Source organism: Gorilla gorilla, chromosome 18 (genome assembly GCF_029281585.2).
Source record: "Gorilla gorilla gorilla isolate KB3781 chromosome 18, NHGRI_mGorGor1-v2.1_pri, whole genome shotgun sequence".
In the NCBI taxonomy this organism is placed as follows: domain Eukaryota; kingdom Metazoa; phylum Chordata; class Mammalia; order Primates; family Hominidae; genus Gorilla; species Gorilla gorilla.
The window spans coordinates 15,387,798-15,414,742 of NC_073242.2; the positions used below are offsets into that span (position 1 = coordinate 15,387,798).

Genomic DNA, 26,945 nt, shown 5'->3' on the forward strand with positions numbered 1-26,945 from the left:
TATATATAAAATCTTTATTACAGGCAGTATTGGTCCATACACTAACACAATACCAACAGTACAGGTTTAATCTTTCAAAATCATCATTTAAACAGCAAAAGACCAAGAAATAAAATTTGAGTCAATTAATTATTTTTCAAAATATTCTCAATGCACATTATCCTTAATTCCCTTATTATAGTGAAACATACAAATACAGAAAAATACCCCATTTAACAAATACTAGTGTTAAATGGTTATTTGGCTTAAAATCTGAGTTAAGAAAATCCTTTTTAGCAACCTACATACAGATAAGTACCAAACTTTATTATATTAAACAAATTCATTCTGCTAAAACATGTAAAGAATTTCATCCGTCATGTATTCTGATCCCAGTACAAGTGTTTATTCTCTTACCGTCATGATCCTTATATGAAGGACCAACTCAAAGAGTTGTCCTAGATATAACCTTATCCTCTTCCCCAACACACTTCATCCAAAAGTCTGTTCAACAGATGGCAACCGGGTAGCAGTCACTTCACCATCTGATGCCAATGGTTCCGTGAGAGCGTGGCCAGGCCTGTGAAACAGCCCATTTTCCTACCTACTGTGGGTTGCTGCTCAGGAGGAACGATATACGCCAATACAAGCAGAAAATATGCAGCTCCTCTGCTATGTGCCTTAGTACACTTTCAATTTTTCTGGTCAATGCTCTGATTAGGTATCATACATAAAAGCCAGCATATTAGTTTAAATCTTTAAACAAAAAACTATATTTTCCAAAGTCATTATCATTTGGGCCAATTAAGTGATCTTTTCGTGCTTTGTTGAGCTTCATCTTTAGGGCATCTCTTCTTTCTTCCCATTCATGAAGTTCGGCATTTCCATGTGCAAATTTACAGCTGTTTCCTTCTGGGCAGGTGCCATTCATATACCTGTAAGGAGAAGTCAGCTGCTCAGTGTCCATAAGTTGTTTCTAAAAATCGTGTCATGATTCTTGAAACTGTATACTTCACTAGCTTTATGATTTGCATACAACTTTTAGTTAGGAATCTCAAGCCTAGAAAGGTAAATATTTTATAGCCATGACATCTACAATAGAAAAATCAGTACTTTATTTAAATGTACTCTATGAAAAGTACTGACTGATAGGAGAAAAAAGGCTATAGTTGTTCCTGAATGTAGTAGAAAGAAATCAGAGGCGGCATCAAGGAAAAAATGTCTTCAATAGTTTTAAGGATCACATGGATCTAAATTAGGGAATTAAATATTAACAGTGATTTAATAAAATAAGCAATTCAGAGTTACTTAGTTTTTCACTGAAAAACCTTTTTTTTTTTTTTTTTGAGACAGAGTCTCACTGTTTGTTGCCCAGGCTGAAGTGCAGTGGCGCAACCTCGGCTCACTACAACCTACACCTCCTGGGTTCAAGTGATTGTCCTGCCTCAGCCTCCTGAGTAGCTGGGATTACAGGCACCTGCCACCACGCCCGGCTAATTTTTGTAGTTTTAGTAGAGACAGGGTTTCACCATGTTGTCCAGGCTGGTCTCGAACTCCTGGCCTCAAGTGACCCAACCGCCTCAGCCTCCCAAAGTGCTGGGATTACAGGCGTGAGCCACCATGCCCGGCTGCATTGAAAAATTTTCTAAGAAAACTTAAACAAAGGAGTGATACATATTAACATCTTCCTTTGATCTAAGTTCTAGATTTTAAATATAATGTAAAAGCCATTTCAAATCTGATGAACATTTACTGTGAGCAAAGGTTGTGGCAAAGGGTTTGAGAATCACAGCTGTGAACGCAAAGGTCATTTGGGCAAATTGGAATGAATATGCTTCTCTATTCAATTATCCTAAGACATTTCAAATTAGTATTGGAAGACTATTAAATCTTTTCATATAACCTAAGAAGAGTGAAAGGAATGGTTTGATGAGCAGCGAAACACTTTGAGCCAAAACCCAAGAATCCTTCAGGGTCTGTCAGAGCACAGCAACATTAGAACTTTAACACCCAGGTATTCCGTGTCAGCTGACATGTCCATGAAAATTTGAGATCAGCAATTCTGACATGGAAAAATTGTAGAAACCTACATACCTATCACAAATACTGAAATAGCCTGTTGGGAAGCGGTGCTGCCAGCAGTACTGGTCGTCCTCGGTGTGGAAAACCTTCTCTTTGTGCTTCTCAGAAGAGATGTGGCCCTGCCACTGCTTCTCACTGTTGCAGTTTTTCCCACACATCCAGCAGTGAAAGTCCACCTAATGTGCAGCAAAGACACATGTCCCATCAGTCACCTGATGTGAGATCCAGACTCAATTCCAGGGAGCCCAGGCTGGTGGGAGAGCCAGGCAAGACATAAAACTCAGGTTAGAAATAGGGACAAGGAAAGGACCACAGCATGGGGAAGCAAGCCAGCACTCAGGACACAGAGAAGAAGGGTGACAAATGCTGCCAGCTGTCCAGGAAATCTCCAGTGAAGAGGCAATAGGAGCTGGTATGCAAACAAGGATGTTTGCCGGGAGAACAAGAGGCAGGTGCAAACAAGGATTCAGGGAAGAATTAACACCATGAGGAAAAGCAGAAAGGATGAGAAAGACCAGGACATGCCAACTCCAAAAGGACGAGCAGCAGCTCCATTCAGTGTACATGAACTGAGCCACTGCTGTGGCATCAGGAATGTAAAGACACTGCCTCTGTGGGGAACAGACCTATACAAAAGGAACTGTTATGAGGGGATTTAAGTGCTACAACAGATGCAAACTATAAGTGTTGGATAGTATTTCCCAAATGTCCTGGGCAATAATAATCTGCAACACTGGGTAAAAACATATTTGAACTCATTCATTGTGGGGTATAAATGAAGACTTTTTATTACTTTATTTTTTTAGAGACATGGTCTCGCTGTCATCCAGGCTAGAGTACGGTGGTGGGATCATAGCTCACTGCAGCCTTGAACTCCTGGGCTCAAGTGATCCTCCCACTTCAGCCTCCTGAGTGGCTAGGATTACAGGTGCAAGCCACCACGCCCAGCTCTAAGACTCCTTATTATGAAACACCCCAGGTAGGCCTTATTTATTTATTTGTTTGTGTATTTTTGAGACAGAGTCTCACTCTGTCACTTAGGCTGGAGTGGAGTGATGCGATCTTGGCTCACTGCAACCTCCATCTCCCAGGTTTAAGCAATTCTCCTGCCTCAGCCTCGTAAGTAGCTGGGATTACAGGCACCTGCCACCATGCCCAGCTAATTGTTTGCATTTTTAGTGGAGAAGGGGTTTCACCAAGTTGGCCAGGCTGGTCTTGAACTCCTAACCTTAGGTGATCCACCTGCCTCGGCCTCCCAAATTGCTGGGATTACAGGCATGAACCACCATGCCCGGCCCCAGGTAAGACTTATGATCCAACAAGTCGAGGTGACCTGCTCTAGAAACACCAAGGAGCAGCTGGGCGCAGTGCCTCATGCCTATAATCACAGCACTTTGGGAGGCCGAGGCAGGAGGAGTGCTTGAGCACAGGAGTTTCAGACTAGCGTGGGCAACATGGCAAAATCCCCATCTCTACAAAAAATACAAAAATTAGCCAGGCGTGGTGGCGAGCACCTGCAGTCCTAGCTACTGAGGAGGCTGAGGTCGGAGGATCACCTGAGCCCAGGAGGTAGTGGCTGCAGTGAGCCATAACTGTGCCTCTGTACTCCGGCCTGGATGACAGAGTGAGACCCTGTCTAAAAAAAAAAAGGAAGAAAAAAAAATATATATATATATATAATAAAATAAACACCAAGGAGCACTTAAGTAAAGGTAGCAAGGGAATCAATGTAACAAAGGTAGACATCCACAGGGCATGTCACAAGCAGAGAGACGCTGGGCAAGGCCAGGCCACACACAAGGCCTGCAATGGGCAATGAAACTGGATCTGACTGAATCAACAGAGAGACGGAGGTGCCAAAAAACAAGAAATAAGGGCAGTAACACATATGCTTATGTAAACTTTTAAAACCACATCCAGTGGAACTATAGATTATTTAAGAATAAATGTAGCTGGGCACGGTGGCTCACGCCTGTAATCCCAGCACTTTGGGAGGCTGAGGCGGGCAGATCACTTGAGGTCAGGAGTTTGAGACCAGCCTGACCAACATGGTGAAACTCCGTCTCTACTAAAAATACAAAAATTAGCCGTGCGTGGTGGCCGGCACCTGTAGTCCCAGCTACACGGGAGGCTGAGGCAGGAGAATTGCTTGAACCTGGGAGGCAGAGGTTGCAGTGAGCCAAGATCACGTCATTGCACTCCTGCCTGGGCGACAGAGCGAGACTCCGTCTCACAGGAAAAAAAAAAAAAAAAAAGAATACATGTGTTGGCCGGGCACAGTGGCTCATGCCTGTAATCCCACAGCTTTGGAAGGCTGAGGCGGGTGGATCACAAGCTCAGGAGTTTGAGACCAGCCTGGCCAACATGGTGAAACCCCGTCTCTACTAAAAACACAAAAAATTAGCCGGGCGTGGTAGCAGGCGCCTGTAATCCCTTGCTACTTAGAAGGCTGAGGCAGGAGAATCGCTTGAACCCGAGAGGCGGAGGTTGCAGTGAGCCAAGACTACCGCATTGCACTCCAGCCTGGGCAACAGAGTAAGACTCCATCTCAAAAAAAAAAAAAAAAAAATAGAATAAATGTGTCATCCTTAGGTAAACATGGCCTGGAAAAATACACACTGGATCTGTTCCCCTGGGGAGGGGAACATATGGGGTTCCAACTTTATCTGTAGCATTTTATTTATTTTATAATAGGAACTACAACAAATTGTTAACATCAGTTAACTTGCGATGGTGGGCTCAAGATATTTGTTATATTATCCTCTTCACTTTTTTGAAATTTTTAAAAGAAAACAGACCACTGGTAACTTAATGTCCCCAAGAACCATAGAGGGAGAGGCCAGACTGCAGGCGTAAGCGGGGAATGTAAGGTCCAGCGGGGTATACAGCCCACTTTCCTGAGCCACCTGCTGGGGCCTCCCACTAGGGAAGAGTCACAGACTCCTCATACTTCACTAATCCATCAGGACAACCCCACTCGGAGACATAAATAATCTGCCCAGGGTGCCAGGCAAGTAAGGAGAGAAACCAGGACTTGGACTTACGATTCTCTGGCTCCAAAGTCAGAAGGATTGAAGAAAGGATTTTTTCACATGAGGAGACTTAAGCTAGTGGCAGGAAACCACTAGAGAGAGAAGATGAAGACACAGAACAGAGAAGGGCAGGCAGTGAGTGAGGGAGCCGGGTTTTGGAGAAGATGGGAAAGAAAAGAAAGGCCGGGCATGGTGGCTCACGCTTGTAATCCCAGCACTTCGGGAGGCCGAGGCAGGCAGATCACGAGGTCAGGAGTTCGAGACCATCCTGGCCAACATGGAGAAACTCCATCTCTACTAAAAATACAAAAATTAGCTGGGTGTGGTGGCGCGAGCCTATAATCCCAGCTACTTGGGAGGCTGAGACAAGAGAATTGCTTGAACCAGGGAGGTGGAGGTTGCAGTGAGCTGAAATCACACCACTGCACTCCAGCCTGGTGACACAGCGAGACTCCATCTCAAAAAAAAGAAAAGGGAAAAGAAAGGCTCCATCAATGGCTCGGCAAAGAGAGGGTAAATGACGCACGGTACTCACTGTAACTTCAGCATAATCTGTTGGCATGTGAATTTGTTTTCCATTTTCCTTGTTTGACTGACTGGCTATGTCTTCACTTTTTTCATTTTTTTGGCTCTTGAGCCATAGTTCGTAAAATTGCTCCATATCTTGTACTAAAGAAAAATGAATTACTTTCAGCAGCAGCAACTAAACTCCATTTAAATACATGCAACTGTGTGCATATTTTGTATCAGTCAGCATACAGTTCAAAAGAAACTCAAGGGGGCTGAAGGAGACTATTATATTAGACATGGAGAGATCACTCAGTTCAAGCAGCAGGTAAACTCTCATGCGTAAGAACTACTTTCAGGACTGTTAGATGGCAAATATTAGTTCTCAGGATTAATTAACCCCTCCCTGCATTTGCACGACACTTTGGGGATGTTTAAAACTCAGAAACCATTATAAACAGTATTGTCACAAAAGCCTCACCACTGCCTCTGTCGCCCTACGTTCCACACTCAGTGTCAGAGCTAGAACCACACAAGGCTACTTACGTGGCTTGGGGGACTTGGAGCTGATACACTCCTCACTGCTTACTGAGAAAGATGAGAAACATACTACTACTGGACCAAGATTCTGACCCTGATGGGAGTCCATCAGTCAAGCCACAGTCCCAGAGGGCGGATATGCTGGGCTGCAACTGACAAGACAACCATGACCAAGTCCTGGGCAGTGGCTGCCAGTTGCTTCCTATGGTAAGAACAGGTGTATTCTGCATTATTGCCAAGTGCTAAAGCCGAGGTTTCTCAGCCTCCATGCGGTTGACATTCTGGCTAGAGAATTCTTTGCTGGGGGTGTGCCCTGTGCGTTACAGGATGGTGGGCAGCATCCCTGGCCTCTACCCACTAGATGCCTGAGCAACTTCTGCCAGTCATGACAATGAAAATATCTCCAGACATTGCCAAATGTCCGCAGGGAAGGGGAGTGGCAAAATTTGTTCCCAGCCGGGCACGGTGGCTCACGCCTGTAATCCCAGCACTTTGCGAGGCCGAGGCAGGTGGATCACAAGGTCAGCAGATCGAGACCATCCTGGCTAACACGGTGAAACCCTGGCTCTACTAAAAATACAAAAAATTAGCTGGGTGTGGTGGCAGGCGCCTGTAGTCCCAGCTACTCGGGAAGCTGAGGCAGGAGAATGGTGTGAACCCGGGAGGCGGAGCTTGCAGTGACCCGAGATCACGCCACTGCACTCCAGCCTGGGTGACAAAGCGAGACTCTGTCTCAAAAAAAAAAAAATTTGTTCCCAGTTGAGAACCACTGTGCTAAAAACTCTGGTAATGAGGATCTGGTTAAAACTTGGCTTTATTGTCTGCCTAATGGTTTCTAACAATGTATCATCAGGCAAAGATTAGAGATAAACTAGAAATGCTTCTTCCTTAAGACCAGTGGTGGCCGGAGTCATTGCAAAAGCCTGGTGCGCAAGGGCATCTTCAGTCAGGCCGGACTGCATGGCTTCACTCCCAGCAAGACAGCTAGAGGGAATCCCGTCCACACACCACTGACGATCTATGTGGTTGAAACATGGCAGGCAACAGTCAAATCTGGTTGGTTCTTATAATCCAGAGACTGCAGTCAGTATACCTTTCATCAGTTTACTTAAGATTAAAGAATAATGATCCTTGTAGTAAAACATTTTATGGTCAAAAGTGAAAGGTTGTCTGCGGCTCCTCTCAAAGGCTCCCACAATAAACTTGGAATTTGACCAAAATAAACATTCTTTCCTTGGACCTCTGATTCTGAGCCTGTTTGATTAGTAATGCCTCCCTGAAGAAACCTCCAATTCTAACCTGGTTAATTCAGAGGGCAAACTATTTCCAATACGAGCAGATGATCTGATGTAAACAGTCAAGGGAGTACTGAACTTCCCCAGGCCATTTTTTAGGAATACATCTATTACATGTAAGGATGCATGCAGACCTATATATTTATATCCAAATCTGACCTAACCAAACACAGATTAGATGCCATATTCTACCCCACTGAGGCTGTGCCCACATTTTCCAGGCATCATCACCAACAGAGCTACTGATGAAACGGGGCAACCGTTTAGAATGCAAACTGCTTTCTGTGTTCACAGGAAGCTGGAATATTTATAGAGAGGAAAGGAACTTTCAGGCAAACTAGCTCAAGGACACAGCTAAAAGATTAACTTACTCCCATTCTCCTTCATGTAAGTCCAAACTTCTCTTTCCTCAGGACTATGAGCAAAGGAACAGTTTCCAACATATTGACATTTTTTCCCAGAAGCAATATGGTTGCACAGCTGTATAAAAAAATAGGAATATGATTAAGACAAAGTACACCTAGTAAAACTGCCTAATTTTTACATTTAAGCAAAAGAAGCATTATTATCCATGCTAATACTTAGTAATCAAATTCTAAAGTAAGATTAATTTGACTCTACTCAAATTAACTATATGCTCTAAATATATGAAATGATATTAAGGTTTCTATCTCAAAATTTTTCAAAAGAAAATGTCCAAAACAGAGTAAAGCATGGAACATTTTCTTACAAGAAAATGTCTACAAACTCACTTACTCAGAACATTTAATCTCCACAATGAACATCCCTGGCCCTCTCAGTCTGACAGCTCCTGTTTCCCTGCCCAACACTAATGATTCCTCCACATCAGCACTTGAAAGCAGTAAAGAAACTGCAGGCTACTCCAAAGGGTACTGAACAGTGCCCAAAACATTTCAGAAATTTAACTTACTTATAACCAGTACTGGAAACTAACCTCGGCCATAATTCACTACATATGCATTATCAGAAGACAATTATCACACTAGCCATACCATGGAGTTACATAGCTTTCAAATAATACCTCTTCAGGTTATTTGTATTTTTATTTAACAAAGTAAATACAGTGATACTGGTAGGAAAATAAAGTGATCGTGATCAGCAGAACGCAGACTTCCCTAAGAATTATGAGCCAGGAACCAAGAAAACCTCCATCACGGAGAATGCATTCTTGAATACCATCAACCTACTTGTCTGTATGGGGTATAAATCCTAGTACAACTAATTATTAGCTTATCTTAGTTTGTGCTTCAACGGCAGCTGGCCCTACATTATTTAGCTTACGTGGCATTAAATGCTTAGCATCTGTCACGTTTTTCAGAGTTTTGGCTAAAACTCGGTCAGCCCCCTTAACACTGTACATTTCCTCCCTTGGACCAATGTCAGTGACCCCACCCTTAAAATCTTCTGCATAAAGTCAGTACTGGATAAAATAGTCATATTCTTTCCCCCGTCAAACCCCAGTAAGTACTTAGTCATATTACTAGGGAAACATTTACCATAGTCTTTCAAAGCTCAATGATAAGGAGCAGGAAGAAAAGCAGGTAAAGGAGAAGGCCAGGCACTGTGCCAGGTGTTTACATAACGCCATCACACATAATTATTCCCAATTACAGGTGAGCAAACTGAGGCTGAATAACTTGACTGGGGCCCTTCTGGCAGACTTTGAAGCCCATTGTCTTTAAGCCTCACCACACTTTCTACACACATACACACACACAGTATAATTTCTTTTTTAAGAAAAAAGGTCCCAGGCCGGGCACGGTGGCTCACGCCTGTAATCCCAACACTTTGGGAGGCCGAGGCGGGTGGGTCACTTGAGGTCAAGAGTCCGAGACCAGCCTGGCCAACATGGTGAAGCTTCGTCTCTACTAAAAAAAAAACACAAAAATTAGCTGAGCGTGGTGGCACACGCCTGTAATCCCAGCTACTTGGGAGGCTGAGGCAGAAGAATTGCTTGAACCCAGGAGGTGGAGGTTGCGGTGAGCGGAGATCGCAACATTGCACTCCAGCCTGGGTGACAGAGCAAGAAAAAATGAAAAAAAAAAAAGAAAAAGAAAAAAAGTCCCTTAGCAATACCTAGTATGGCAGGGGAAAAAAAAGAGGAAATAAGCTACTGTAATGTTGCACAGTAGTACACCATGTTCAAGATTAAATAACCAATACTCTAAGCAGCTGCCTCAGGAACCAGGGTTGTTCTCAGTTGTACTCATTTTATCAAAGTACTTGATATACATATTATCTCCATCATCCTTTAAACCACAGGAAATCAAGGTTCCAAATAAACCCCTTTCCCCCTCCTACATAACCCATTAATAAAATCTGAGTCTAAAACCACTTTGGATAAAACACAAACCTACCAATGCCTCGAAAAGACTGGCTGTGTTACTTGTGTACGTTTCACAAAACTGCTAGGTGGTGAAAAATACATCTACCTCTTCTTCAACTCCTTCTTGCAGTTCAGAGAGAGGCCTCATTTACACGGGGACTCTACAGTCCATCTGCCCTGCTTCTCTGGGCAAAAGGTTCCCTCCACATTTCCTCCATCCAGGTAGAGAGCTTACTACCTGTAGATGCTCCAAGTGTCCCTGTCTGCTAACGCACGTGTGAAGTGCCTCTAGATGCTCTCCAGACCCTCTCTCTCGGGAAGAAGAAAGTCCAGGACAACTCAAGTGGTTTGCTCAGACAATCATCTTCAAGATCAGGTAAGGTGCTACAGTGTACCAAGATGAAATGTGGCACTGTGTGAATGAAATACTATCCTAACTTTAAGTTAGCCTAGTATTTTCTAGTTTTTGAAGAACATGTTCCTCTAACATTGAACATTTTTCTTTGGGTTACTTTTAGAAAGTCTTATAAAGTTAGGTGTCTTGTAGCTACGTATCCCTTGCTGCAGTGAAAGAGACAAGGCATGATAAAACAAACTCATCAATAGCATTCATAATACTGAAAACCTTAGGTTTGGTATCAAACCAAAGAAATCACAATTAAATAAAATTTGCTCTCGTTCCCTCTCCAAAGTAATTCATCTAAAAAATAAGTTAAATTGTCCCCATAACTTTTCCTCAGATCCACTATCTATTTACTTTTTCCAAGTAACTCATAAAATTCCAATCAATATGAAAACTGCTATGGAACCATACATATACTAAAGGGAAGGAAAACCAAAGAGGAACCATTTAAATAGCATTATTACTGACGAATATTATTTAAAGGGCTTGAGTTTCAATCTGAATTACTACTATTTTCTAATGATTTGAAATGCCTAATTAAAAAAAGTGGCTTAAAAATTACGTATGTACATCAAACTGTAAAGGCATTTGTTTCTTTGTGGGGAGAGGACGGATGTTCATCCACTTCTTATGTTCAATAGACATCACTCTCATCGCACGCCGGTCTTTGGTCCACCTAAGAAAAATGGAGTTCAGAAAAAAACAAAGACACACGAGCAAAAGACATAACACAAAGGGAGAGGCACAAAGTTTGTACCTGAGGAACAAGAGAATTTTTTTCTCAATGCTTCTAAAAGAAATACCTTATGATTCTGTATTTTCACTTCCTATTGTCATTTACAAACATTCCCTACAAACTCTAAACAAATTGATAAAATACAGGAAAAAAACACTACTTGTGAATTCTTATCTACTAGGTCCTAAAAATCTCTTCCCTTGTGTCTGTAATTATCCTAAATTATCTATTTTTCTCTCCTCTCTTCAAAGCCTTAAACTTTTTTCTTATGTGTATGATTTTATACCTACGAAACAGAAAATTACAAAATAGGAATTGTTTCCACACACAATACTTACGAATGCCTTGCTTTTGCACTACAATATTTTCTGTTTTTGTCTGGTTCAATGACTTGACCGTTTCTCAGACACTGGGCGCACACAAACTTTATCTTCATATTAAGAAATCCAGGCATTATTTGATTACCAAGTACCTTAAACAATTAAAAAAGATTCGTTTTAATTTTTTTTAACAGAAAACCAGTTTTCTGATGACAAAATACTAAATCAAGATGCATTTTTTTCACAATAGTATACAATTTCCCATTTTTATCTGACTTGATTTGACCATTATATCTGATAACTAAATCTCCAATTCTTCCCCCAAATGTAAGAGAATATCATAAAAGTAGATTATAGATGCCAAACTTTAATTTATGAAACTCATCTTTGAAATTGATGACTAGAATTGTTTCATTTGGGTCAGGGGTGTTGAGGGGAGAGCAATGGAAAAACGAGACATGCCAGGTGGAAAGCTAAACTATAAAAATAATCTAACCCCCTTACTCCAAGAACCCGTAAAGCCCAGAACTCCAGTTGTTTTGTCAATTAAACTAAATAAGAAAACAGTGTCCTACACTCTTGGCAAGCATTGTGGGCTGCATAATTTTTTTATGATGATCAACTAAAATGCAAATTGTTTTTTCACGTAAGAATGACTCACCTGAATGAATATTAAGAAAGTAACTGGACTGTAAGTGTTAACTGCATCCACCAACAACCAACATCTATTACGCAATTCCAGAAAGGACACCAAATGCAGAAAGTACACAAGAGAAAAATACCTGCGCTCCAGGTACATTTGCTTCCAAATTCTGCCAGCATGGTTTAGATTCTTGAGCAATAGCATCATGTGAGATACCTGGGGAATGTACAAGCCTTCCTTTAAATTATATCTATAAGAACAACAGCCCACCAATCTGGGTGCAGTCAGACGTGGAGAACCTTCAGCTTCCAATCTATTCTCGTACCTCCTAATCCATCAGCAAGGATGAATACCACGTTTCTCTTTTTTGAAATGGAATATACACAAATACAGCTCTTTGTGCCTTCTGAGGAATCTTTCCTCCCAACAATTGCATATATCAACTTGTATCAGTAATTAATGACATGAGAACACACTCAAAATAGGCAACTCTAAAAATCAAAAGTTTGAAGCTCAGGACAAAATCAATAGCGTCACCACATCTGGTTGATGGAGAAGGGGAGGTCTCCAAATTCCTTTTTGTTTTTTTTTTTTTTGAGACAGTCTCGCGTTATCACCCAGACTGGAGCGTAGTGTTGTGATCCTGGCCCACTGCAACCTCTGCCTCCCAGGTTTAAGCAATTCTCATGCCTCAGCCTCCCAAGTAGCTGGTATTACAGGCGCCCACCACCACGCCCGATTAATTTTTGTATTTTTTTGTAGATGGGGATTTTGCCCTACTGGCCAGACTGGTCTTGAACTCCTGACCTCAAGTGATCCATCTGCCTCAGCCTCCCAAAGTAGTGGGATTACAGGCATGAGCCACCACGCCAGGCCCAAATTACTGTTTCATTAAACCCTGTCTGCTCTTGAGGAGACACACTTCTCAGTCGCACTCAAACCTACCTGTTTCATTTTGCATTATCCAGACTTTCAGTTCCACAAGACTATGGGCATAAAAGCACTCATCTTCCCTTAAACAGCCATACCGAACTTCATGTCGACATAAGTCAAGCTGACACTGACCATGAAAAGAACGTATTTTGGAGTATTTTACTGTTGTCTCTCGCAAAATGTGGACAAGGCACCTAAGATGAAAACAGTGACATTTTAATATTGTTCTGCCATAGATTTTTCAAATATATATATATATATATATATAAAGTTCTACACTGACAGTACATTTTAAATTTTTTCTCTTTTTTTTTTTTGAGACGGAGTCTCACTCTATCGCCCAGGCTGGAGTGCAGTGGCGCGATCTCGGCTCACTGCAAGCTCCGCCTCCCGGGTTCACACCATTCTCCTGCCTCAGCCTCCCAAGTAGTTGGGACTACAGGCGCCCACCATCACGCCCAGCTAATTTTTAATAGAGACGGGGTTTCACCATGTTAGGCAGGATGGTCTCAATCTCCTGACCTTGTGATCCGCCTGCCTCGGCCTCCCAAAGTGTTAGGATTATAGGCGTGAGCCATGGCGCCCAGCCCTACATTTTAAATTTTTATCGGAAAAAAAATCATGAGGGCTGGGCACAGTGGCTCACACCTGCAATCTCAGCACTTTGCGAGGCCAAGACGGGTGGATCACCTGAGGTCAAGAGTTCGAAACCAGCCTGGCCAACATGTTGAAACCCTGTTGCTACTAAAAATACAAAAAATTGTCCAGGCGTGATGGCTCACTCCTATAATCCCAGCACTTTGGGAGGCCAAGGCGGGTGGATCACTTGAGGTCAGGAGTTCAAGACCAGCCCAGCCAACATGGTAAAACCCTGTCTCTACTAAAAATGCAAAAATTAGACGGGTGTGGTGGCACGTGCCTGTAATCCTAGCTACTGGAGAGGCTGAGGCAGGAGAATCGCTTGAACTCAGGAGGCGGAGGTTGCAGTGAGCTGAGATCGCGCCACTGCACTCCAGCCTGGGAAACAGAAAAAGACTTCGTCTCAAAAAAAAAAAAAAAATACAAAAAATTAGCCAGGCCTGGTGGTGGGTGTCTGTAATCCCAGCTACTCGAGAGGCTGAGGCAGGAGAATCACTTGAATCTGGGAGGCAGAACTTGCAGTGAGCCAAGATCATGCCACCGCACTTCAGCCTGGGTGACAGAGCGAGACTCTGTCTCAAAAAAAACAAACAAAAAAACCAAATCACTACATGCAATTGTTGAATTAATTGGGGGGGTACTTATATTTTAAGCCATAAAATACCTAAATCCATGTCATGAGAAACTATACATCAATAATGCTTTTCTGTTTTACATAATATATTTAGTTAATTATTCACTTTCCAGCCAAATCTACTAAAAGACATTTTAAAATTTCGTCATTGTTCTTCAAAATAACAACATAACGATGAAAGGGCAATGCCTGGACAGACATTACTACTAGTTTTTATTCAGATCTAGAAAAAGAATCTATTTTGTTATTACAGAAATTAGAAACTATCAACATACTTATTGTCTTCAAACTCATGCTTTGTAACCGGGTGAGAACAAGCAGTAGAATTATCTTTATTTCTTTTACTTATCATTCTAGGCTTATGATCAAAACATTTCTGGAATAGAGAGAGAAAGATTATAAAAAAAAAATACAAAATATAAATTTTGTACCCAGAATATTGTCCTAGTTTCAATATCATTACAAAATTAATATTCAATATGAAGTTTTAATATTCTTTTCGGTAACAGTAATAGCTAACATTTACTGAATGAATGTTTTATCACATGGCAGGACCAGAGGAATATTTTATTCATAAATATGATATTATTTATCATATAAATAAATGAATATTTATTCATTTACCGAGTGAATGTTTTATCACATGGCAGGACAATACCACTGGGCTTGCAAATTCAACTTTACAGTGGAAAATAAGTTTTGGAGAACGCACCTCACAAAGGAATATAAATTCCCCAAGATGCTCCTGGAGAAGTTTGAACACAGTAAGGTTAATCTTTCCATTGCCACCAAAGAAAGCCTCCCGGCTGAATGCTCCTTTCCGCTCCTGTGTCCACACATCTATCTCCTCTTGGCAATAAGCAAACGTGCAGTGGCCTGAATATCTACATTCCTCCTCAGCAGCAACATCTAGAAAGACAGGGAATGGACAGACATTGAAAACATGGCAATTGGCCTATACTCCCAGCTACTTGGGAGGCTGAGGTGGGAGGATCCCTTGAGCCCAGGAGTTCAAGGCTGCGGTGAGCAATGATCTTGCCACTGCACTCCAGCCTGGGCAACAGAGCAAGTCCCAGTGTCAAAACAAACAAACCAACAAAAAAAGATGGTAATTGTTTCCTTAAAGCCAATGAATATAAATAACATTCAGGGCATCATTTGAACTTGTCTAACAATTCATGGACAGCCTCAAACAATGATATGCATATTATTATCTGGGGATGGATGGTATCAACTCTAAAAAAGAGAAGTACCACAAGCCTTAATTATTTTTATCACAGACTGTGAGAAGAGCCTTGATACTCTCATGGACCACACCTCGGCTGAAAAAAAAAAAAAATCATTTAGGGACATTCTAAGCTCATTCACACCAACTTGTTTGACAAACATGAAAATACCAAGTTCTCTCAAAAGCATCTTAAACACTTTTCAAAGCCTTAGCTCAGTGTTTTGATTCTGTTTAGAGAGAACTTAAGGTTTGAGACAGTCTTCTGTTTAAAACCTGGTCATAGGCCAAGCGTGGTGGCTCACACCTGTAATCCCAACATTTTGGGAGGCCGAGGCAGGCAGATCATTTGAGGCCAGGACTTCAAAACGAGCCTAACCAACATGATGAAACCCATCTCTACTAAAAAATACAAAAATCAGTGGGGCAGGGTGGCACACGCCTGTAATTCCAGCTATTCGGTAGCTGAGTCATGAGAAAATTGCTTGAACCTGGGAAGCAGAGGTTGCAGTGAGCCGAGATTGTGCCTGTGCACTCCAGCCTGGGAGACAGAGCGAGACTCTGTCACAAAAAATTGAGAAATAAATAAATAAAATAAAACCTTGGCCAGTACAGTGGCTCATGCCTGTAATCCTTACACTCTGGGAAGCCCAGGCAGGCAGATAACTTGAGGCCAGGAATTTGAAACCAGCCTAGGCAACATAGTGAAACCCTGTCTCTACTAAAAATACAAAAATTAGCCGGGTGTACTGGCGCATGCCTGTAATCCCAGCTACTCGGGAGGCTGAGGCAAGAGAATCACTTGAACCCAGAAGGCAGAGGTTGCAGTGAGCTGAGATTGCGCCACTACACTCCAGCCTGGATGACAGAATGAGACTCTGTCTCAAAAAAGAAAAAGTTAAAAACAACAGTAAAAATAATATAAAAAAATTAACATTTCAATCCAAGGAACTTGCTATTAGCTCTAAACATTTTTTATAACAGTCAATACCGTTATAATAACATAATGTAATAAATTACATATTAATAGATGTTATAATAAATGTAGCAAGCACAGTCCTACACCACATACTGACATTTCAGTCAACTACAGACTGCATATATAATGGTGGTCCCATAAGATTAATACTGTGTTTTTCCTGTACCTTTCCTATGTTTAGATACACAGATACCATTGTGTTACAGTAGCCTCAGTATTCAGTACAGTAACAAGCTGTACAAGTCTGTAGTTTAGGAGCCACTGACTATGTCATGGATAGGCTAGGTGCGTCGTCAGCTACACCATTGAGGTTTGTGTAAGTACTCTGTGATGTTCCCCTAATGATGCATTTCTCACAATGTATCCTTGTCATTAAGCTAAGCATGACTGTAGTTCATCACTTATGTAATGTATACTAATTAAGTAATTACAGTACATACCTTTACATATATAATATGGTCCTTCATAATTTGTTTTTGTTGGTCTTGGACGTATTTTTTTCCATGATTTATCTTCAACATTCTTTATCCTACCGATTAAAATATCTTTCTTACACTTATGATCTATGTTAGCATGGTAAGTGAAATCCATTAACTTAGGGCCTGAAAAAGATGTAAAGAGGATTGCTCATATGCACAAAAAATATCATTGCATTTTACAGGTAAATTTACAAGCAGACATGAACAGATGAACATCAATTATTAAATTCCCACAGAAATCCCACTTCCACAACCCTAAAATGTAAGTAGGCTACTAAGGTAGATTTGTGCCTTTTATAATGTATCAGACAACACAATGTTCTATTCAACTCCACTCCTGCCAAAAAAAAATACCCTTACTTAACTTTAGGGAAATAATCTGGAGAGGAATTTTGATGGCTTATAAATCAGAATAAACTGTGTTTATGTCACTTGATTTAACGGTAAACATATGAAACAAGCTAACAGAAAGTATTTAATTTTCATATACATTGTATTGTATACTGGTCTTATAATGCTGTTTTCTAGTTCTTGCTCTGCTTGAAAATAATCAACTTCTTTATTTTATTTTATTTTATTTTTTATTGATCATTCTTGGGTGTTTCTCGCAGAGGGGGATTTGGCAGGGTCATAGGACAATAGTGGAAGGAAGGGCAGCAGATAAACAAGTGAACAAAGGTTTCTGGTTTTCCTAGGCAGAGTGTTTGTGTCCCTGGGTACTTGAGATTAGGGAGTGGTGATGACTCTTAACGAGCATGCTGCCTTCAGGCATCTGTTTAACAAAGCACATCCTGCACCGCCCTTAATCCATTTAACCCTGAGTGGACACAGCACATGTTTCAGAGAGCACAGGGTTGGGGGTAAGGTCATAGATCAACAGGATCCCAAGGCAGAAGAATTTTTCTTAGTACAGAACAAAATGAAAAGTCTCCCATGTCTACCTCCCCCTACACAGACACAGCAACCATCCAATTTCTCAATCTTTTCCCCACCTTTCCCCCCTTTCTATTCCACAAAACCGCCATTGTCATCATGGCCCGTTCTCAATGAGCTGTTGGGTACACCTCCCAGACAGGGTGGTGGCCGGGCAGAGGGGCTCCTCACTTCCCAGCAGAGGCGGCCGGGCAGAGGCGCCCCTCACCTCCCGGACGGGGCGGCTTGCCGGGCGGGGGGCTGACCCCCCCACCTCCCTCACGGACGGGGCAGCTTCTTAAGCATACACTGAGAACATAAGGAGTTTCATTAAAATTTCAATAAGCTTCCAAAAATAGGTAAATATTCTATTGTACATGATTCTATAAATAAAATGACATCAAATAAGAGCAGAGACTTATCCTATTATACCCCAAAGGCACTAAATCAGTAACTGCTACTTGTTTAGGAAGAATTCAAAATACGGATTGAAGAACCATAATAACTGACGTTGTTAACATGTATTTACAAATTCCTAAGAACTTTCAAGGTTATGAGCAAGTAGTTTAATACTCTCTGCGTGTTTGTTTGGTCCTGACCTGATTTTACAAAACAGATCTGGCAAGCTTGTCTCAATTCATGGGTTCCTTCGAGGGGATGTCTTGGAGTCACTGATGAAGATGGTTTGGTAACTGCACTTCCAAAAAAGTTTCCAAAGTCATTTCTAGGCTGACTTGAAATTCCCAGGAAATTCTCTGAAGCAAACAAACTACCTGGTCCATTCATCTGCAAGAAAAATAAGAAGAAAAAAAAAAAAAACAGCCAACAAATATTGCATTATCACTGAAGAAAGGAACTGAATTCATCTGAAAAATAAGATAATCTTCATAAACTGAGGTCAGTACTACTCCATCCTTAATGCTCTTCTATCTTAAAAACTGTCTCTTTCTACATTTTTCTCTCTTTTGGTTTCTAGTCACCCCCCCCCACTTTTTTGATCCTCCATATTATAAGTAATAAGTTCTACTGCAAAAGTACACACGCTTTACATGCCCTGATCTTATATTTCCTTGATTTGTTTATGCTGTGCTAAAGCCTCTTACACTGTCTGCAATACCGATTAATTTGCTATGACAGATCAAGTCTTAAACACAGAGCCGTTATTACTAGATGTTCCAGAAGTCTTACTTTAACACAATTTCCTGCAGCACACACAAAATTTAAGGGAGACTGTCATGTTCATTCAAATAACTCAGTTACTTAAGTAACTATTTTCAATTCAAGCGATGTATTTACAAAAGAGGAAGTGGCACTTACAAGTAAAAGGGAAGAATTACTGTTGTTAAGCGGTGTTCCCTCTCTAGAAGTTGAGGTGGACAGATCTAAAATAATAAAAAAACTTCAACAGACCTTTTCATTCTGATCACGTAATAAGAACATCAGGGCTTAGTAGCTTACTGGCTATGGCCTCCCACGCTATTCTCCCGTCCCAGTTTCTAGAAATTTTCTTGCTCAAGGTTGACACCCAAAGAGGGCTCTAGAGTCTCTGCTTTCCTCTAGAAACCAAGGGCATAGTCAAACAAATTTAAATAAAAACCTATTTTCAGAAAAATAAGCTAAGGCAGGGCCCACCAACTGCAACTACTAAAAACACCAAGAAAATTCTTTATATTCAAAAATGGGAAAAGAGCCTTTCCTTTTGAAAATATGGGGCCAGGTGCGGTGGCTCACACCTGGCAATCCCAGTACTTTAGGAGGCCAAAGTGGGTAGATCACTCGAGGTCAGGAGTTTGAGACCAGCCTGGCCAACATGGTGAAACGCTGTCTCTACTGAAAATACAAAAAAAAATTTGCCAGGTGTGATGGCAGGCGCCTGTAATCCCAGCTACTCGGGAGGCTGAGGCAGGAGAATCGCTTGAACCCAAGAGGCAGAGGTTGCAGTGAGCCAAGATTTCGCCACTGCATTCCAGCCTGGGCAACAGAGTGAGACTCTGCCTCAAAAAAAAAAAAAAAAAAAGCAGGAACTGACCATAACATTAAAAAAAAAAAATCAGTAAAGTTTTCAATTACTTTCTTTTTTTTGAGAAAGGGTCTCATTCTGTCACCCATGCTGGAGTGCAGGGGTGTGATCTTGGCTCACTGCAGCCTCAACCTCCTGGGCTCAAGGAATCCTCCCACCTCCACCTCCCAAGTAACTGGGATCACAGGCACACACCATACCCAGCTAATTTTTATATTTTTTGTAGAGAAAGGGTTTCACCATGTTGCCCAGGCTGGTCTCAAACTCCTGAGCTCAAGTGATCCTCCTGCCTCGGCCTCCCAAAGTGCTGGGATTACAGGCATGAGCCACCACACCCAGCCTACTTTCTTTTTCTTAGTCTAGCACTCAATTATTTTCTCTCTGCCCTTCTGTCTCCCATATATTTTAATTTCTTTAAGTCAATCTTTAAGTCAATTATGTAAGATTTTTGCCCTTTTAGCCATGTAACAATGCCTTCAAAAAAATATTTTTCTAGTGATTGTTTGAAGTATATATGTTAAACCTAGGATGACAGAAACAGGAGTCAGACTCCAAACTCAGCAATCTCCTATAAAGTTAAAGCAGCAGCCACGGTTTGCTGAGCTCCACAGATGAAACCTAAAATAGACACATCTGATTGCTATCATTCTAAATACTGATCTTAAATTAGTGTTTGCCTAGATCAGAATTTAATAGCATAGCCTGTCTCTAAGACCCTTTAAGATGAGATACACCTTTACGGGAGAATACATTGTCATTTCATCCCCAAAACAATAAACTCCCAGCTTAACAAACTATCCTACAGAAACACCAGTGCCACACACATTTCTCTTCTCATGCCTTTGCTCCTGGGTCTCCAGAATGGCACAGCTAAGTCAAGGTAAATTCAAAACTGAAGGCTTAGTCTTTATATTTTTAGCTACAATGAAAATAATTCACATGTCTACTACCTAGAGTCAGTTAAATAATTGCCAAACAAACATTTTCATTTTGAGAAAATCAACTGCAATTGTTTACAATTTAGATTTGGTTCTTACCTCGTTTGGATTCACTCATTGAAAATGAATTTAAAGAAGAACAAAAATCTTCTAAGGATGAAGTCAAAGGTGGATAAAATTCTGAGAAGGAGGGTGGAGGAGCATACCTCGCACCAATGGGTAAGGTTCCTAACAGAGATGCCGAAAAGGGCATGCTAGGAGAGACACTGGCTGTCTGAAGGGGTCCTCTGACTAAAGCTGACGGCTGCGGAAGGAAAAAAGATGTGATTAAAATTCATGAAGCTGTCATGGGTTTGGCTGAACTACTTTCAACACCAGCAAATAAAAGCGTTATTACACTGGGAGATCATGTTACATAACAAAGTTTAGGCCAGGCATGGTGGCCTGTAATCCTAACGCTTTGGGAGGCTGAGGCAGGCGGATTGCCTGAGCTCAGGAGTTCAAGACCAGCCTGGACAACACGGTGAAACCCCATCTCCACTAAAATACAAAAAATTGGCTGTGCATGGTGGCATGCGCCTGTAGTCCCAGCTACTCAGGAAGCTGAGGCAGGAGAATTGCTTGAACCCAGGAGGCGGAGCTTGCAGTGAGCCAAGATCACGCAATTGCACTACAGCCTGGGCGACAGAGCAAGACTCCATCTCCAAAAAAATAAAAAAAAAAAAACAAAGTTTAAATCAGAATCAAGATTCGTTTAAAACAATTTTAGCTACAGAACTTCTTTTCAAGAATAATTTTTAAAAACAATTGAGGTGGGATGTCTAACTTGTTTTTTTTGAGACGGAGTCTCACTCTGTCACCCAGGCTGGAGTACAGTGGCACAACCTCGGCTCACTGCAACCTCCGCCTTCTGAGTTCAAATGATTCTCCTGCCTCAGCCTCCTGTGTAGCTGGGATTACAGGCATGCGCCACCTCGCCCAGCTAATTTTTGTATTTTTAGTAGAGATGGGGTTTTGACATGTTGGCCAGGCTGGTCTCAAACTCCTGACCTCAAGTGATCCAACCGCCTAGAACTCCCAAAGTGCTGGGATTACAGGTGTGAGCCACTGCACCCAGCCAGATGTCTAACATCATAATCCAAATGTTACATTCATGTTTCATCTGCAAAACTTCCTTATGCTTCCCTGCCCTTACCTGACTACAGGGCTCATAAGAATTTGCATCATATGAGGCTGGGCATGGTGGCTCACACCTGTAATCCTAGCACTGTGGGAGGCTGACGTGGGTGGATCACGAGGTCAGGTGTTCAAGACCAACCTGGCCAAGATGGTGAAACCCCGTCTCTACTAAAAATACACAAAAAATTAGCCGGGCGTGGTAGCGGGCGCCTGTAATCTCAGCTACTCGGGAGGTTGAGGCAGATAATTGCTTGAACCTGGGAGGTGGAGGTTGCAGTGAGCCAAGATCGCACCACTGCACACCAGCCTGGGCGACAGAGTGAGACTCCGTCTCAAAAAAAAAAAAAAGAATTTGCACCATTAAAGAGGAATTGTGGGATATATGTGGTGTAGCAGGAGGATAGGTGATCCAGAGACGGGAGCTGGAGAAGCCCATGAAGATTGAGACAACCTCTCTGGAGGTGTGAACTTACAACTGGACAAGAACATACAACTCTAACTTCCCCAGGCCCCATCAAAGCTGCAACTCACTGAGAGCTTCCACGCACCTTACGTTATGGTATCATATGCTATCTATTTGGTTCTTAAAACAGCTCTCTCAGATACATCCTACTGTGATCACCATCATACAGATGAGGAAAATGATGTACTATGATGAAGTAACTTGCCCAGTATCACAGAGCTGGTAAGAATCAAAGCCAGCTCTGTCAGTCTTTTGCACACTGACACCATCTATTACACCACCCCTGGAAAACAGCTCGGAATTTCTCCCTATCATCACCATCATCCTACCACTGCTGCTACTGATTTATTTTACTTTATGGGAGGGGTCAGAGAAGTCTTTTTTTTTTTTTTTGAGACAGAGTCTTGATCTGTCACCCAGGGTGGAGTGCAGTGGCATGATCTTGGTTCACTGCAATCTCCACCTCCCGGGCTCAAGTGATTCTCTTGCCTCAGCCACCCAAGTAGCTGCGATTACAGATATGCACCACCATGCCCAGCTAATTTTTGTGATTTTTGGTACAGGCAGGGTTTTGCCATACTGGCTAGCCTGGTCTCGAACTCCTGGTGATCTGCCTGCCTCAGCCTCCCAAAGTGCTGTGATTACAGGTGTGCGCCACTGCACCCAGCAGAAAAGGCTTTCTATACAGGGATGGACACTAAGTATTTTAGGCTCTGTAGGCCACACGGTCCCTGTTGCAAGGACTCAACTATGCTGTTGCAGTGCAAAAGCAGCCACAGACAGCACATAAAATGAATAGTCACTGATGTGTTCCAGTACAACTTTACTTACGGACCCAGAAATTGGAATGTCATATAATTTTATTGATTGACTGATTGAGACAGGGTCTCGCTGTGTTGCCCAGGCTAGAGTGCACGACACAATCAGTGCTCACTGCAGCCTCAACCTCCTGGGCGCAAGTGATCCTCTACCCTCAGCCTTCCAAGCAGTGGGACCACAGGCACGCACCACCATGCCAGGCTGTTTTTAATTTTTTGTAGAGATGTGCCCTTGCTATGGTTACCCAGGCTAGTTTCATATAATTTCCATATGTCACAAAATATTATTCTCTTTTTTGTTCTTCTCTCAACCATTTAAGAATTGTAAAAAATATTCTTAGTTTGCAAGCCATACAAAAACAGGTAATAGGCCAGATTTAGTCTGTGGGCTACAGTTGGCTGAACCCCGCTTTAAAGTATGTGGTTGCTAGAGGATTATCTTTAAGAATAAGAAGTCCTGAGGCCGGGCATGGTGGCTCACGCTTGTAATCCCAGCATTTTGGGAGGCCGAGGCGGGTGGATCACGAGGTCAGGAGATCAAGACCATTCTGGCTAAGGCAGTGAAACCCCATCTCTACTAAAAATACAAAAAAATTAGCCAGGCGTGGTGGCGGGCGCCTGTAGTCCCAGCTACTCAGGAAGCTGAGGCAGGAGAATGGTGTGAACCCGGGAGGCGGAGCTTACAGTGAGCCAAGACTGCGCCACTGCACTCCAGCCTGGGCAACAGAGCAAGACTCCGTCTCAAAAAATAAATAAATAAATAAATAAAAAGAATAAGAAGTCTTTAATCTATATAATTCATTTTTTCTTAAATATCAAATGCCTATTTTTTATCAGAATGTTATCTTTGCCCTTTCCATAATATGAGATCCCAATATGAATTGGAAAAAAATTGGCTAATTACTAGATAGCATTCTTTTTTTATTTCAAAATGATCAAATTAACCAGTTTCAGTAGAGAAGAAAAAAAGTAACTTTCAAGGTTAAAAAAAACACCCAAATTCAGCCTATACGCAATACTGAAAAAGTCTATCAAGTTATATTACAATTTTTAAAAAGTTAACTCTGTCTTCAGAAGAAACTTGAGTAACACTGAAACTTACCATAACAGTTTCATTAGTTTCAGGTGCAGAATCAAGCAAGTCATCTAGTTCATCTCCAAGGACCATATCTCCATCATCTAGAAAAGCTTCTGGCATAGTGAAGGGCATCTTTCCTCCATTTGCCAGCACTGCAGATGGCAGAGTGCTCTCTTCCACTTGTAGTGGCAAAATAGAAGTTAAGGGCATAACAGGAACTGAGGCCAGCTCACTTCCAACTTCATGAGAAAAACTGGGTGCGGGTAAAGAGACGACAGGAACTGCTTCTTGCCTTGGAGTTAATAAATCTGTAACACAGATGGAAATGTACTCAGTCACTTTCATCGTACTTACATAATAATACCATTAATCCCCAATAATAGACATACAAAGATGAAAATATGAAGGCAATTATAAAAATAATAAAATTGACAGTATAGTAAAGCAATTCCAAACAGATAGTCACGTGTGAAAACTTATCCTTCTTTCACAAAATGCCTGTACCTCTTTTTGGGCACAGCTATCAGACAGTGGCAAGGCCACAGGGGGTGTCAGTGATTGCTTACTAACATCCAACACTTTTCAGTCACTCACTGGCACATCCAAAGGCACAAAGGGAGCAATGGAAATCATTTTCACTTTCATATCAATACATTAATATGAATATAACCACACAGTGATATTATTTGACAATACATCACATACAAAGACATCAGGTACAAAGCTGGCACTATTCAAATTGTTAAGATGATATGTGAAAACATACCTGGCTCAATATCTTCCACAGAATGGTTCAAAGCCTAGAAATTAAACCAAACAATGGGTCATAATATTTTCAGGACTCTAAGCCATAAAACAATCAGTAAAACTCACCCTAGGCCGGGCACAGTGGCTCACACCTGTAATCCCAGCACCTGGGGAGGCCGAGACAGGCAGATCACGAGGTCAGCAGTTTGAGACCAGCCTGGCCAACATGGTGAAACCCCGTCTCTACTAAAAATACAAAAATTAGCCAGGCATGGTGGCAGGCATCTGTAATCCCAGCTACTCAGGAGGCTGAGGCAAGAGAACTGCTTGAACCCGGGAGGTGGAGGCTGCAGTGAGCTGAGATAGCGCCACTGCACTCCAGGCTAGGTGACAGAGCGAGACTCTGTCTTGGAAAAAAAAAAAAAAAAAAAAGAAAAAAAGAAAAAAACTCACCCTAAGAGAACAATGCAGGTTTCCACAGAAATTCAACTCCCAATTAAGATCCAAGAAATGAATGGAACACGCAAACCTGTATACATGTGGTGTTAGGTGAGGTGCTGGTCTAGCAGTGCTGCCACTTATTTCTCGTGGACCAGCATTTCTCAAAGGCCATTCAGAAGAATAACAGGGACTAATTTGGCCACCATTCATTGCCCAACTCACAATAGCCATTAGCATCCTATTAGCCGCAAGAAAATTTTAATTTTAAAATTAAAAACAAAAACAAAAAAAAAACCCTTTGTTAATTTTATCACAAATGACTCCCAAAACTAGTATTTGGCCCTGAACCACTCTTATTGCACTGAAACCTAACATCTATTAACATCCTATAAAATGCCCCACTGGAGCATTCAGGGAATGCTGGTTACAGCTAAAATATATTACTTGAGTTGTAGATGTTCTTTTGTAAAGTGACTAGAAGTGGCCAGAAGAGATGGCTCACGCCTGTAATCCCAGCATTTGGTGGGAGGCCAAGGCAGGAGGAACACTTGAGCTCAGGAGTTTGAGGCCAGCCTGGGCAACATTGTGAAACCCCATCGCTACAAAAAATACAAAAATTTGCCAGGCATGGTGGCGTGTGCCTGTGGTCTTCCCAGCTACTCGGGAGGCTGAGGTGGGAGGATCACTTGAGCCCAGGAGGTGGAGGTTGCAGTGAGCGAAGATCAGGACACTGCACTCCAGCCTGGGCAACAGAACAAGACTCTGTCTCAAAAAAATAAATAAAGTGACAGGAGGGTATTGCCAATTACGTGTTTGAGGAATTAAAAAGGTTCCAAAAATAAACACACACCAAAAATACTAAAAGTAGAATTGCTCCCATCCTTCCCTTTAAAAAAAAAAATATAATTTTGACAGAAAAAATAACTTTACTTTGGTAGCCCCATCCCCAGGAACTGATTTTAATGAGAGCTGAAATAAAATAAAGACACTAATTTAAAAACAGAACTGACTCCAAGTTCTAAAACAAAATGAAAACACCTTATGCAGAGAACTCCAGCTTACCTCAGCTCTGACATATGCTTTTCTTATTTTAAATCCCAATTTCTGAGCTAGTTCTTGAGTTAGTTTTATTACATGCTCATCCTGAAAAAAATAAATATGTATAATTAACAGGGTTATATTTACTAATGGTGAAGAAGAATAGACAAAACAGGGAAGTTTCCCATCAAGACACCTGCTTCATTAGCAATTATACCCAACTGAAGCAGGTTGATGGATGACTGGAAAATTTAACTCTTTAAATGCCATTTATTATGATGTAAATGGTTACGATGTAAACAAATAAACTATAAATTCCATACCTGAGGCACTGCTAAGGAGCACTTTGCTACAGCATCGTAAGCCTTTTTGTATCTTCCTAAATCACTTAAAGCCTTAGATTTCCGATACAGAGCTTTGCAGTTACTGGCATTTAAACTGAGGACTATATTGCAGTCCTTCAAAACTTTATCATGGAAACCCTGGTGTGTAAGACCAAAGAATAAAGTCAGCAGTCAAACAATTCATTTCTTGCACT

The 26,945-nt window shown here is 41.6% G+C and overlaps 1 protein-coding gene across 3 annotated transcripts; it reads right to left on the reverse strand.

Annotated features, from left to right (window-relative positions):
• Nucleotides 1–26,885, reverse strand: ZC3H7A (zinc finger CCCH-type containing 7A). Of its 3 annotated transcripts, XM_063699488.1 has the most exons (18): nt 26,731–26,885; nt 26,432–26,512; nt 24,948–24,981; nt 24,206–24,489; nt 20,743–20,947; nt 19,003–19,067; nt 18,285–18,471; nt 16,735–16,896; nt 14,803–14,999; nt 14,366–14,466; nt 12,830–13,011; nt 12,024–12,100; nt 11,260–11,393; nt 10,756–10,861; nt 7,807–7,915; nt 5,629–5,762; nt 2,074–2,237; nt 1–914 (listed from the first exon to the last, which is right to left on the reverse strand). In XM_063699488.1, exons 4-18 carry the CDS (start codon nt 24,389–24,391, stop codon nt 725–727), a joined length of 2,199 nt encoding a protein of 732 aa, XP_063555558.1. In that variant the 5' UTR covers nt 24,392–24,489; nt 24,948–24,981; nt 26,432–26,512; nt 26,731–26,885; the 3' UTR covers nt 1–724. The 3 variants fall into 3 exon arrangements, with proteins under 3 accessions (XP_063555558.1, XP_055221307.2, XP_063555559.1); XM_055365332.2 differs by lacking the exons at nt 26,432–26,512; nt 26,731–26,885 and adding an exon at nt 25,458–25,479; XM_063699489.1 differs by lacking the exons at nt 26,432–26,512; nt 26,731–26,885 and adding an exon at nt 25,382–25,445.
• Between the last annotated feature and the right edge of the window lie 60 nt (nt 26,886–26,945).

What these genes read in the sequence shown, in the direction of transcription:
- ZC3H7A (XM_063699488.1), bottom strand. Translation starts at nt 24,391, where the DNA reads ATGCCCTTAACTTCTATTTTGCCACTACAAGTGGAAGAGAGCACTCTG. An exon ending in ACCATATTATATATGTAAAG is followed by an intron (nt 15,000 to 16,734) that starts GTATGTACTGTA and finishes CTGTCTTTCTAG; the next exon opens with ATGTTGCTGCTGAGGAGGAA. An exon ending in CAGATTATGCTGAAGTTACA is followed by an intron (nt 2,238 to 5,628) that starts GTGAGTACCGTG and finishes GCTGCACATTAG; the next exon opens with GTGGACTTTCACTGCTGGAT.